This window comes from Lycium barbarum, chromosome 4 (genome assembly GCF_019175385.1).
Source record: "Lycium barbarum isolate Lr01 chromosome 4, ASM1917538v2, whole genome shotgun sequence".
Lineage (NCBI taxonomy): Eukaryota > Viridiplantae > Streptophyta > Magnoliopsida > Solanales > Solanaceae > Lycium > Lycium barbarum.
In genome coordinates, this window is record NC_083340.1 from 9,172,361 (window position 1) to 9,187,153 (window position 14,793).

At 33.5% G+C, this 14,793-nt stretch overlaps 1 protein-coding gene across 1 annotated transcript; it reads right to left on the reverse strand.

The window, feature by feature from the left end:
- Nucleotides 1-3,386: 3,386 nt before the first annotated feature.
- On the reverse strand, nucleotides 3,387-10,500 carry LOC132635129 (uncharacterized). Its single transcript, XM_060351386.1, has 11 exons — nucleotides 10,051-10,500; nucleotides 9,230-9,305; nucleotides 8,980-9,087; nucleotides 8,316-8,432; nucleotides 7,460-7,816; nucleotides 6,634-6,956; nucleotides 5,455-5,554; nucleotides 5,349-5,408; nucleotides 5,099-5,185; nucleotides 4,361-4,501; nucleotides 3,387-3,882 (listed from the first exon to the last, which is right to left on the reverse strand). The coding sequence occupies exons 1-11, from the start codon at nucleotides 10,155-10,157 to the stop codon at nucleotides 3,553-3,555; spliced, it is 1,806 nt and encodes a 601-aa protein (XP_060207369.1). The 5' UTR covers nucleotides 10,158-10,500; the 3' UTR covers nucleotides 3,387-3,552.
- Nucleotides 10,501-14,793: the final 4,293 nt, after the last annotated feature.

Here is a 14,793-nt window from a genome sequence, read left to right on the forward strand (position 1 = left end):
GGCAAAAAGAAGAATCAATTTCAGCTATATATATTTGAACTTCATATATATGAGATTACATTTTCTTAGGACTAATTGGATAATGTGTGTCTGAAGTCGACGTCAAAACTGTGTATTGGTGCACTTTGCTCATAGCCTCATAAAACTAGTGTCAGCAGGCATGGAATAAAGTTTTTCATTATTTTCTTTTTATTATTCTTTCTGTCCCAAATTATGTGGCATATTTTTTTTTAGCATGTCCCAGAAAGAATGTCATATATCTATATTTAAAATTCTCATCTTACTTCAATAAGTTGAATTGTGACCAACCAAATGTCTAATAGCATGTTTGATGTTCGATCAAGTTTTTGAGAGTCAAAGTTGATTATTGTTTTAAAAAGTGCTCCATTTTGAGGGTTGATGTGGTTGACCAATGATTTACGCAAAAAAAAATAAAAAAATATGATTAAGTGTTTTTGTATAGTAACAAAAACTATTTTTAGAAGCTAAAAAATATCTTCTTCTATAAACATTTGTTGAAAGCTTGCTCAAATTATAAATTATTGTTTTAATATTGGCAAAAAAGTAAGTCTTTCAAATTGATAATTCTCCAAAAATAGCTTTTGGTAAATACTTTTCAACATAAATAAATTCTGAAAGCTCGGTCAAACTGAATATAAGGTTCGTTTAAATCACAAGTTTTAGAAATCTTCTTTTTTTTCTTATTAAATGATGTGTTCAAATAAGGACGGAGGGAGTAATAATGTGTGGTAAAAAAAAAAACTTAAACACATATACTACTCCTTGAATAATAAATTTAAGTAAAAATATATATTAATTACTCCTGGGTAAACGACAAATGTTGTACTACAAAAGAACATGTCATGCATTTATCCTTTAGGGCATTTGAAGTTGAAGATGAATAAACATTGTTTGTTTTCTCTCTTTTAGGTGGTTGCAAAATAGAAATCAATTATGCACTTTCACTCTTTTGAAAAACGAAAAGAAAAGAAAGAAAAGGCATTTGAGACATAAATATCACTCTCCTTAGAATTTTTTTTGGCAAAAACTACAATTGATGTGCTAATCAAAATTAAAAATCTTTTCAACATAAATAAATTATGAAAATTCGGTCAAACATAATATAAGGTTTGTTTAAATCACAAGTTTTAGAAATCTTCTTTTTTCTTATTAAATGATGTGTTCAAATAAGGACGGAGGGAGTAATACTTTGTGGTAGAAAAACTTGAACACTTATACTACTTCTTGAATAATAAATTTAAGTAAAAATATATATTAATTACTCCTGATTAAACGACAGACGCTATACTACAAAATAACATGACATGCATTTATCCTTTAGCGCATTTGAAATTGAAAATGAATAAATATTGTTTGCTTTCTCTCTTTTAGGTGGTGTTGGAATAGAAATCAGTCTACACTTTCACTCTTTTAAAAAACGAAAAGAGAAGAAAGAAAAGGCATTTGAGACATAAATATCACTTTCCTTAGAATTTTTTGGCAAAAACTAGAATTGATGTGCTAATCAAAATTAAAATTCTTTTCAACTTAAACACATATACCACTCATTGAATAATAAATTTAAGTAAAAATATATATTAGTTACTCCTGGTTAAACGACAAACGCTATACTACAAAAGAACATATCATGCATTTATCCTTTAGCGCATTTGAAGTTGAAGATGACTAAGAGCCCGTTTGGATTGGCTTATAAGTTGGCTTATAAGCTGTTTTCAGCTTTTTTGAGTGTTTGGCTGGCCAGCTTAAAGTCATTTTATGCTTAAAATAAGCTCAAAAAAATAATTGGACCCATTTGACTTAGTTTATCTAAAGCAGCTTATAAGCTGAAAACAGCTTATAAGTCAAAAAAAATAAGTTGGACTACCCCAACTTATTTTTTTCAGCTTATAAGCTGCAAACAGCTTTAAGCTGTAAGCCAATCCAAACGGGCTCTAAATATTGTTTGCTTTCTCTCTTTTAGTTGGTGGCGGGATAGAAATCAATTATGCACTTTCACTCTTTTGAAAAACGAAAAGAGAAGAAACAAAAGGCATTTGAGACATAAATATCACTTTCCTTAAAAAAAAATTAGCAAAAAGTAGAATTGATGTGCTATTCAAAATTAAAAATCTTTTCGGATCTGACAATTAATGCTTAACAACTACTCTAGTAATGATAAAAGGACACCCAATGCACTAAGCTCCCGCTATGCGCGGGGTTCGGAGAAGGTCCAGATCGCAAGAATCTATTGTACGCAGCCTTACAAATATAGTAATATTAATGAGTTGTCCATAATTAGTAACTACTAAAGAATATTATATTCTTGATTATAAAATGTTGCTTGTTTGTTGAACCCTAAAAAATTGCCTGAAAATATGATATTTCAAATTTGGGGATCAAAGAATTTTTAAAAACATTCTTGATGGAAAAAATGGAGAAACTATTTAATAAAGCATTATCAACACAATTTATCTCAAATTAGATAGTTTACATTAACGCCACAAAATGGCGAATAGTTCCTCGCCCTCCCCGGTATCGCGGATCCCATGAGCAAATCAAATTTAAATTGGACCTAGATTGGTATGCGAAATGAATATCCCCAAAAAACAACAAGAAAGAAATAAAGATAAGAAGATTAAGGGTCTGCTTGGTTAGCTAATTAAAAATAGTTGATAGACATCAAGTGCTGAAAAATACTTCTGAAAATAATTATATGAATAAATCATTATATGTTTCAATAGAAGTGCTAAAATTGATAATAAGCAATTGGGGTATTCGGTTTAAAAAAAAGTTGATGAACACCTTTAAAATGACTGAAATGTCCTTAACGTTGTTTACAAAAAAATATAAATTTTGAAAATGCTTTTAGATGAAGAATGACAAATTGTGGAAATAGAACGGAGAGAGAATTAGAGATTTTGTTCAAGAAAGGATATTTCAGGGATTACGAAGTAAAATTGTAAAAGGTATTGTCAAACCAAAATGTTTATAAGGTTAAAAGTCCAACTTAATTATGTTCTTCTCGACCCTTTTCTTTTCCCTTTCTGATAGCGGTGTTTCGCATCTCGACTATTTCACGGTGTACCTTCTACCTCACACTGACACATTCAATCGAGTAGCTTTGCACACCAAAGTTTCGAGAGAGTTGACAAGAAACCCTGTAACATTTTCTTGGTTCTGCTGAGATTTGAACTCTGATAATCATGGATTTCATCCTACTTAATTGATCGCTAGACGGCTAGACCATTTTCTCACTCCCCTCTAAATTGTTGGTCAGAAACTTGACAAAACAATGCAGTAGAATTAGAAGTTTCACCTAATATTTACATATAACTTGCACTTCACATATTAAAAGTTGGTGGATAAGATTTGAACCTGTAGATGGATTGAAGTCAATGTACATTCACTTTTAACAAATCAAATCAGAATCCTACAAACTGAAGGAATGAAAAACCATTTCCTTGAAAATTAGTTAGGCCTTTCTAGCTCACACCTCACTCTGCCTTCTTAGTAAAGATCAATTCAAGATTTTCTCTACATTATTCAACATCACTATGCCCACCATGGCTTCTCCGTAAAATCTTTTGAAATTACATATTGGAATCTTGAAGAGTAAGATAGCCATCCAATTATCTGAGATGCCTTTTTATTTGTTCTTCTGTCGACACATTTCTGTATGGAATCACGAAGCTTATTTTCGACGTTTTCCATGACCCAATTAAGAAGATCGTCCGATGGAATACTAGCTTCTTTCGCATATCTTTCAAGAACCTTAGGCAGGAATACTCTTTTCGACTTCTTTACAACGATATTAGCCTGTAGGAACTCTTTCTTTGCTGCTTCTAGTTCCTCTAGAATATTTGAGCCCGTGTACACTTTCAGCTAGAAAAGAAGAAAGAAAGTGTTAGACGTTTGGCCTTCTACCTAAAAACATCTTGTCCTTTTCTACGATAAGGAAACACACGAAATCTACAAAGTAAATACCTATGTTGGAATGTTGTAGCATGCAGAATAGAAGTGGAGATGCTAATGTAAAGCCTAATATGCATTTCTTAGAGAAAAGGAAAAAGAAATGCAGCATTCTTGAGCTAAGAACAGTACTCGATAATTAGGATGTTTGTATATGTAGGATATATAAAAGGAAATACAATTTGTTTTAGATACAATGTGTATTGATAGGTTTCCCCTGTATCTATTTTGATTCAAATCTTCCAAGAAGTCCTCAAAGAGACCATTATTGTTGCTTTATTACCAACATAAGGAGAAAATGTAACTAGTTACCAAGAGATCGGAAGAAGCTCCCGTGCATATATACAAGAAAAATACAAACACAATATAATGAGAAAACACAACTACTTACCATGGGATCGGAAACAGCGCCAGTGCAAAGAGCAAAGCAGACAAGGGGCTGGAACTGTTGAAGGGAAAATTTTGAACTGATGAGTTGCCTTTCTTCACCCGATCTTTTCCATAAAGCAGTTGACAGAATGGTCTCCAACCACTGTAGTTGGAATACAAATATATTTTATCAACTGAAAGTGTGCCATTTACAAATATGACTTGCAAATAATAACAGATGAACAATATATTCTTGATAAGGATCCAACTTTTGTTGAAGTAATTATCTATGAATTTACTATGCTTTTATAGCTAGTATATGTATTGACAGGAGTTCAGTCAGTTTTTTGTATTGCATAGTTTAGGATTTGATGAGACTTTCTTGATGTTTATGGTTGAATTCTTTTTTTTTCCTCACTTTTTCCATCAAATCTAACGGACGAAGTTTGGTAAATATTTGACGGGGGCTAAAAACTGTCAACTTTGGCTAATTTAAATGACCGAAACTGTTCAGTGCATAGTTAAGGGACAGTTTTGAAGCAACCCTCAAACATAAGAGAACATCTTTGTCATTTTCTCGAAAATATAGCAACTTATGAGATCGTCATAGCAAGAAAGTAGCTCAGAGAATCATTTTTGCTCAATTATTGTTAATATATGATGAGCAAAAAGAGGAAGGACCCAAAATCATTTCCAATTATGTTGCCCCTGCTATTCCTTAACTGCAACTTTAGTCATTCCAGATGAGATTAGTGAATACCCGTCCTATCCGAGGCGTATGCAAGCCAAAAATTGACTGTTCAATGGCATTTGCACTTATGACCTGGCCACCAACATTATAAGCAGCCTGCACTATACAAAGAAGCAAATGATGATTTAAATACTCAAAAATACATGCATGACAAAAATGAATTTTAGTATACGTAAATACTTGTAAGTCAAACTTGCAATCCATAATAAACAAAAAAAAAAAAAAAAAGAAAAAAAAAAGGAGAATGAACTTAGACTACCTTGTGAAACAATGCCAACCTTCTAAGGGAGTTCTGTGGTATCCCATATACCAGATATGCCTAGATAAGACAAGAAGAAATAAATACAAGAAAGAGACATCTTTACATGCATAACTAAGGAATTGTACAAGTTGATCCAAAATGCCATTTTGGCATCGGTTTCCATCTGACTGAGATTCACTTTTTCCAATTGCTCCACCAAAACTCTGAGAGTTCAAAACCAAAATACATGTCAGACTTGAGATTCTCATGCAATCTGCTTTGTGCTTTATAGGCATCTTTGCTATACAGAGATAAAACTGCATATGTAGCATGCATTGCACAAAACAAAGAAAGATGAATTAAAAAATATGATATCAAAAGGTTGAGACTGTAAGCAGACTATGAATCTTCCATCTATTGAGTATCGAGTTGATGCACCAAGGTTTTTCTAACTTTGTATCTTGCATCTACAAACATTAGAAAAGTTATAGAAGCATTGCAAAAGGATCTAATGTCTGGTCGGGATATAGCAAAAGAGGTTGTGCTTGACAAAATGACACTGATTAAACATAGTGCTATTGGTTAGTGACGAAATGCAGAATTTCTCGAGCATTCTGGAATTCCTATGATCCAGATTAAGAATCTCTCCTTAATTATGATTACAGCCGCTCATTTTGTTCTTGTTTCCTTTCCTTTAGTAGAGAATAACTTTATAAGGATAACAATGAGTGGCTTTCCTGAGAGTGCTTTTTCGGTCTTGTACAATAGGTTGGTCTACAAATGCAATGGCTGCTAGTCACCTGACTAGTAGTTATCAACACTTTTGTAAAAAAGAAAAAGAGCGCTACATGTAAACAATGCGTTCCAAAGATTAACTTGAAATCCCATTTTCCAGGCTACAAAATTTGGAGCATAACATAATTCTGACTCGGCCGTGGCTCAGGATAAACAAAATCATTTCAATGGGAGAAACAACTTCAAGAAAGACGGCATCCACAAGTGGCAGTGGAACTAAAGCAGGCGTTTGGACATGAATTGGGTGATATTTGAAAAAAGATAGTATTTAAAGTTGAAGTTGGAAAATGGTATTTGGAAGTTGAAGTTGTGTTTGGACATGCATGTTACTTGAAAAAAAGTTGAAGGGAAAAAACATTCTAGTGTACAACAAAACATTGTGATTTTTTGGAAAAAAGGAAATAAAAATCACGTCTAAACGGGGCCTAAGACTATTCTTTCCTGCCTCAACTTTCCAGTGGTAAACTTATGCAGTTTAAGCTGCTTTTATGCTATCAAAGAAATGCACCTGTAGTTGCTGATGGCATAAGATGCACGAGAGAAGTTATTCTTGTCAGTTGCTATCCAAGATATTTCAATTGTTGATTTGCAAAACCAATCTCTCTCCTCCTTAATATCATGTTGTGGAATTATGACATTAGTGGATGACCTTGATGACAAAGGTGACCGCTTTTGTTCTGTGCTTGTCGGTTCTCTAATACGGAGCCAACAATATACTGCAGCCATGCACCTTACCATTTCCTCAGACAACTTACTGGGGCACTGGTAGAGATGATCTTTAAGAGTTTGTGCCAGAGGAGATTTTTCCATTGACGTTACCTGCCTTTGCTCCTGCAAAATTGATAGAAAATAATATGAGTCGATCATGTGGAAAAGATATCCCGCAAGAAATAGAGGATTTTTTTTAGGCAAAATACATAAGATAGCCCCTTTAAAGTTGTTAGCAACGGTCCGTTGAACACCTTAATTTATCATGTGACTAGATAGACACCTCTATCCTGTTCCAACTTTCTCCACACGCATAATATTGGGTTTCGCTATTTAAGAACCGACACAACATTTTGAGTTGGATATCTGTGTAATAGCATTGAACATGCTGAAATTGTACTTCACAAGTTCAATTTTAAGTGTGCTTCATACTGGCAAACAAAAGCTAATGGTAGCAAAATATCAGAAGCAAAGAAACAAAAGACAAAGTGGTTAGTCCTTTCAAAGTTTCATTTTCTCAGCAAAAAAAACAAGAAGATGCTATTATTTGGAATAACATACTCATCTCAGAAGGGAGAATTATAAAAGGAATAATCCAATGTGCAGAGCAAGAATTGGAACCTTACCTTAGCATTTTCTGAACAACTTTTCTGAACATGCGCATTAGCTTTACTATTATAAAATGAACCATGTATTGATTTCGACTGCGACAAGTTTCTTTTTCCCAAGTCATTTATGGCAGCAAGAGCTTGAAAAGTCCGCAAAGGAAACTTTTTGGACGAGCAAAAGACACTTGATATTATACTTGGGTGTTTTCTTGACTCAACTTTATTATGTGCTGGAGAATTCATTACCGAACTTTGCTCAGAAGAAGGTCGGCTAACGCATTCTTCAAAAACACTCTTGTACAGAGAAAGGACATGCTGTTCACGGTTCGCAACCTCTTCTTCAAGTATTTCAATCTCAGCTATCAACTCTTTTGTCTGAAATGAGAAGAAAAACAATATTTACTTCTAAGTTCATTACAACCAAGGTTGGGAGTTGAAAATGAGCTGATAACGGGCAATATTCTATGTTGTCAATCTTATAGACAATTTGATACCAGCAAGTGAAATCTCATCAGTTTCAATTACCAAATGTTCTTTTAATAGGTAACGTACTCCAACCAGTTGTGTTATCATGCACCATTTTTTTTACTTGATATGGAAAGAAACTTTAGGAAAAAGAGACCATCAGAAATGACAATAGTATATTCTCAAGTTAAAGTAAGAATTGGAGGTTTTAGACAAAGTATATATAGTAAATATATCCAGAAATTTTAGGGAAAACTCGAGTCAAGGCCAATTGGATCTTCAGACTGGAGACAGTAGACCGTAGGAGTAAAAACTATTATCTCGTGCTCCATTTACCATATTTTACCACAACAACTCAAATGTCTAAAGTGATAAAGAGAGTACAAAAGATTAGTTGTCAAAGGTGTACCTGAGCAGAAAAATGCCTGTGTCCAGGAGACAAGGTGCTTGAAGCTCGTCCCATTGCCCTCTCAAGAACCATGCGCATCGATTTTTCTTGCTGCAAACGCATTTGTAACTGCTCGATCTGTGCATATTGGTTAGGCGAAAGAGAATTTGTCAACTGAATAAATAAAGTTTTATAGTAGTTTGACTTCCAAATGAAACTTAGATGTACTCCATTCCAACTAATGAGATATAAAGTAGCCCTCAATAAGGTGTAGCAGAAGAGACACATGATACTGAAGTACTCTGAAATCTGTATAACCACGGATTATTGGACTCATTTCCATCTATACATGTCCAAATGAATTTACAATATGAAAAATAAAGTTCATTTTAGCCTAAAATTCAAGAATGGAGTTTTATTAAGATCCTGCTTGCATTAACAAGTTAGTAAAACATTCAGAGATAGATAGTGGAAAATATGAAAGCTCCGTATTTCTAGTTGCTGCAGTTAAAGTAGCAGCAAGGTCTTAAAAGTTATCTGCTTTCTAAAAAGATGTGTAAACCAGATAAGAGGGTGTTAAAGATAAAACTCATAAGCATCTAACAAATAGGATAGTTAAAAAAGACATGATAATGCAATTGACTGCACATCGGAAAATATGATAGACGTTGACTGATTTGCTTACATCTTTTTCCAAGGAGGCTCTGGGTTCTGGATTTGCTTCTTTGCTAATAGTTTTGGGGAATTCATGTAATGGGCTTGCTTTACAACTCCTCGTTGAAGGTGGCAATACCTGCATATTCAAGAATATATCTGCTCATCTCATGATTTCTCAAAGTATACAAGTGCGACATCTGGAACAGCCAGCCTTGTGATGATAATTAAAAGATCTTCAAGTTTTGCTATACAAAAGAAAGAAGATATAAAGCTCTTACAGGTGGTTCATTCAACTCTTTTTTTACGGATTGCCTGTCTCCGCCTTTTGATAGAGCAACGTTTTTGTCGGAAGCACTGAGACAAAAGCATAACCAATTACTTAGAAGGCCAACCACACAACTGAATTGTGATTTATGCACATTAAACATACAACTAAAGAATGAACTGACACAAGATTCCCTAGGAAGGCCTACTTAATCAAAGTAATTTATCCTAATTTGAGCAACTGTAGTTTTAACAAACTTCCTCACTGGTTTTAGTTCATGTTTACATGTTGGAATCATAATTTATCCTAATTTGAGCAACTGTAGATTTAGTCTTTTACATGTTGGAACCATAGAGAAACAAAAAAGATTTAGTCTATTCAGACGAGAAAAGACAGCATTGTCTATTTAAATAATCCGTACCAATGTCCTCAAAAGTTCATATCTCCTTAGTCATTGGCATACCTAAACGAGTGTCGGAGACAGGATTTTCACTACTATATATAAATAAAAAATAATTGACCTTGTATATACAATGTAACTTTCAGAGGAAGTTCGAGTGAACCCCCATCCGCCCCTGAATTCTAAACCATAAGTAACCATCTAAGAAGCTAAGGAACAAACAAAACTAGACAAACACACATGAGAAGAAACAAAAAGGGGTTTCTACACGTTTGGCCGCTCAGCCAAAAATATGTTACAACCCCAAAGCCGATATACATAAATTATACACTAATTATACACGACTACACATATATACGTGTATTATACATCTGTCGGCTATACTGTGTGAAAATATTGAACAAAAACTAAGGTAATTAGCCTCAGAAATGGACCTTTTACAGCGCCTGTGCTGGGAATAACCATATGCACATTTCCAAGAACTGCCATTTTGTTTCCTCCCAACTCTTCTCTGATTTTCATCTGTTACTAAACCATTCATTGTTTCTTTCACTTTGTCATTAACCAACTAGAAAAAGACTCTGATATCTCACATTATATTCTTGAATACACTACAAACTCAAACTCAAACATGTACATGCATATTTAAGAAGCTCAAGAAAAAAAAGAAAAATTCTTTTAGCAAATGAATGGGACTAGACAAAGATTATGATGAATGGGCTACAAGAAGAATAAATGAAGGAATGAAAGAAGGATAACTATTTTTTAATGGGGTTTTCAAACAAATTAATTGGACTATACTAAATGATCAATCTTGAAGAAATTGAAAGCAGAGACAAAGCAATGAAAGAAGTTGAAGGAAAAAAAAAATAGAGAAGTTGAAAAACACAAACACTGGACATATACAAAAAGTTATAGTAGCAATTTACCACAAAGAGATGGGACCAAGTTAGCTGCAAAGAATTAATTTGCTTAACTTTAGTGTAGTTGAGAACATTGAATGAGATGGTATTTAATTTCACCTACCACTCTTTGCATTTACACTACTGTTGATTTTGGTCAGAACTTCTGGTTGAAAATAAATAAATTAGTCAGAACTTTAACGAATAAAACAGAGGGGATGATATTATTTTTTTGAAAGACGGAATTGTTAAGAATAAGTGTATAAACTGTGCAAGAATTTGAGCATTGGATGTTGACTTTAATCTCATGACGGTTGGTCCCTGTAACATAATGTAATTTGTGCACTGATGTCAAACATATTTATATAAATTAGATAATTGCTAATAATTTGTTTTAATAATATCAATTAATAATCTATCATAGATGGTAAATAGTATGTAATGACAGGTTAAATTACACTAATAGTGTAAAAATTCGTTACACTTCAGTGTATATAACTTAAGTTCATGTAACTAATGAATCGTTACGTTCAATCTGATGTGATAGTGTAATATCTTGTAGAAGCTAACTCATGATAGTGTATGTAATATCTTGTGGAAGTCAACTCATGATAGCATAAGAAGTTAACTCCTATGAAGTAATATTTATGAATTTAATCAGGTTATTCAAAAACTAGTTACGACTAAATCTAGTAGAAATGGTAACTGACCTACTATCATCATCAAGCTAATCTTTACAAAGTAATGTGTGCAACTCAAATTCTTTTATTAATTTTTATTTGTTTTTGGCTTTCATTCTAAATATAGGGTAGCCGCTAAAAGATACATAATTCCAAATGTAGGAGAATTACAAGATCAAATAGGAGATCTCATCAAATAGCCTTGGTTTCAATCCTTTTGCCTAACGGCCATATGATATATCAATAGTCGACAAAACATCAAGTCTTTTTCATTCTACACATCATAAATCACAATCACATTTATGATCTTTCTATGAAGTGAGGCCAATTGAATTTGTACAAGTCGTGCTGTTTTGATCCACGGTGTTTGCAACTCTATAGTCTAGATCAGTGTTTTCAGAGGCGTTTTCGTGGCGAGTCCCGGAGCGGAACATACCAAAAACGCTCAGGGGCGTAAATGAAAGGTAGGGCGTACGCCCTAGAATTTGGAGCGTAAAGGGGCACGCTCCGGGCGTTAAATTTGATTTTTATTATTTTAAAAGTATTTTTGCTCTAAATTATGATTTTTATTATTGGTATAATGATATTTATACTTTGAGTCTGTTTGGTCAATTTTTCCATGTTTGGTTGGTCAAAATGTCTTAAAAAATATTTTCTCTAGGAAAATAAGTTCCTCGAAAATTAGGAAAATGACTTTCTTAATGAAAGTAGGAAAAACAAGTTTCACAAGTAACATTGCAAGTTCATTGTCTCCTCCCACCCACCTTGCCACCCCCAACCCCTGCCCCTCGACCTTCCCACACCCTGCCACCCCCGAACCCCCCCTCCCCACCCCATACACCACCCCCCGCACTACCTCTACACCATAACCCCCCACCACACCTTACTACTTAACAACCCCCTCCTATCTTCACCCCCATTACCTCCCTCCCCACTTCATAACCACCTACCCCACTCCTTACCCCTATCACCACCTACCCCCAACCACTAACTCTCACCTCCCTACCACCACCGCCCCCTTCTCTCAACTTTGCAAAACTGGACACTTTGTAAAAGTAGTAACTTTAAAACATAACAACTTTACAAAAGTAATCACTTTACAAAAGTGGCCACTTTTTAAAAATATTACTTGCTAAAAGTAGCTGCTTTTCAAAAATAGTCGTTTTGCAAAAGTAGTCACTTAAGAAATAGTCACTTTTAGAAAATAGCAACTGTGTGAAAGTAGATACTTTTTAAAAATAGTCATTTTTTGAAAGAAGCCAATTTTCATAAATAGTCATTTTGTGAAAGTAGTTACTTTTAAAAACTAACTACTTTGCAAAAGTAGCCATTTTTTAAATAGTTCTTTGTGAAAGTATTTAAATAACCATTTTTGCAATGTGCCTTTCTAAGATAGTGGTCACTTTTGTAAAGTACCAATTTTTTAAAAGTGACAAAAATGGCTACTTTTGTGAAGTGGCTATTTTTGAAAAATGACAAAAAATTGCTAGTTTTGCAAATCTGCATTTTTGGTCGTTTTGCAAGAAATATATTTTTGAAAAAATAACCATTTTTATGTCACTTTTCAAAAAGTGGCCAATTTAAAAAATAGCCATTTTTTGTGTCACTTTTAAAAAATGGCTAGTTTACATACATAGTCACTTTTTTGGGTTACGTTTCAAAGTGCAAAGTAGTCATTTTTTTTTGTTGTCTTAGAAAAAGTCCACTTGCAAAGGTATGCACATATTTAATTATCTTACAAAAATAGCCACTTTGTGAAAGTAGCATCTTTTTCAAAATATGGGGTGGGGGTAGTAGGGAAGGTTGGAATTGGGGGGGGGGGGGGGGTTGAAGGTACGTGTGGTTAGCGGGTTAGATTTGTATTTCCGTCAAACAAAACACTAGAAAATATTTTCGGGAAAATGTTTTCCACATCCAACCAAACACAAGAAAATAAGTAGGAAAATCACTTATTTTCCAAGAAATTATTTTTTAGGAAAACATTTTCCATCATACCAAACACACCTTTTATGTTATCATGTTTTCATGTTGTAGTGATTTTTCCTAAAATATATAAATAAATAAAACAACTCTCATAGAAAATAACAGTGCCATAAATATATATTTTAGATGAATATGCCTGAATTGATTTGATAGAGATTTCATAGCACTATTTTTCTGAAGCAACTTTATTCATTTTTTGTCATTGCTCTTACATTTTTTGTCCTTCTCCTCCTTTGAATATATAAATAAAAGTCAGTGCAAATATTAGTTGAGGTCGGGAAGGACTAATAGATTTGAAGATTGATTATGAAGTAAATAAAGATTATCTAGGCTATTGTCATTTTTGTGTTGTTACCTTTTTCAAGTAATACTTATAATAATTATTTTTATATTATTAGAATTTATTTGCAGAATTTTAATGAAAACTTTACTTTTGCTTATTTTGTTGAAATAAAATTATAAAATTGAAGATGCATGAGACATATGTCCCGTAGATTCATGAAACTTACGCCCCGTGTCTCGAGTCTTACGCCTCGCACCGTGCTACGTAAAACATCTCGCCTCGCCCCCCCCCCTCTTAAAACACTAGTGTAGATTAGGAAATAAAATATTTTTGTGGTTCAATGGAATATATTCCCTTCTAAATGAAATTTTGAGATTAAAAAATAGTGTAACAAAATAGCGTTACTCATCATTCTGCACGGGCTATTTGGTTTCTTTAAAGTTAGGCTAAATACGACAACTCCTTATATTTGTCAGTAAATTTTATTTAAATTCTCGATTTACGACCTATTTTAATTGAGCACATGGACACGTGAAAAAGTGTTCCAATTAGACACTTTTAGTTCAATTTTTAATTTTTATTTGCGCGTGTTCTTAAGTGCTATGTAAACCACTTAATATATGTTATCTCATTTAGTTACACATTTAGCCTCAATAAGTCACAGAACCTCAAGCTTGTTCCAATTGAGGTTGATGCATATAATTAAAAGAGATGACATATTTTATGTGGTAAGCTTAACTATCTAATATACACTTGAGAATACGTGCAAAAGTTTTTTCTAAAATTTGTACCACAAGTGTCTAATAAAAATACTTTATTATGTGTCCGTATTTTGAGTGGCTAAATAAACTTTACTAGTAATAAATTTAAGAGGTTTGTCTATGTATTAAGCTTTAAAGTTATTCACAATCAGATGAATGAAACTGGAAGAAAGATTCTCCGAAAAGTAGCTTTCAAAATGTTGGGCCATATAATACTGACCACATAGCAATAACATGCATGCACCGAAAAAATGGGCAAACCACCATGCATATGTAGCCGGTTGGTACTAGCTACTAGTTAAATGAATGAAGGTGCAATAATGGCATTTTGTACTACTCCATCAAACTATGCATTAAATCAGCCATGCATGGTCTATAAGGTAAGTGATCTTAATATGAAAACGGCCAGTTTCAAATTTTGTAGTTTGGACCACATCTTCGTCAATTGCTGCGTTGACTCTGGTTCTTGTTCTTTGGTTTCACACTAGATATCTCATGTCAATTCGCCTTGAGACTTCTATTAATCCGTATCCATGTTGTGTAAGTAGGCATTTGGCCATGAAAACCA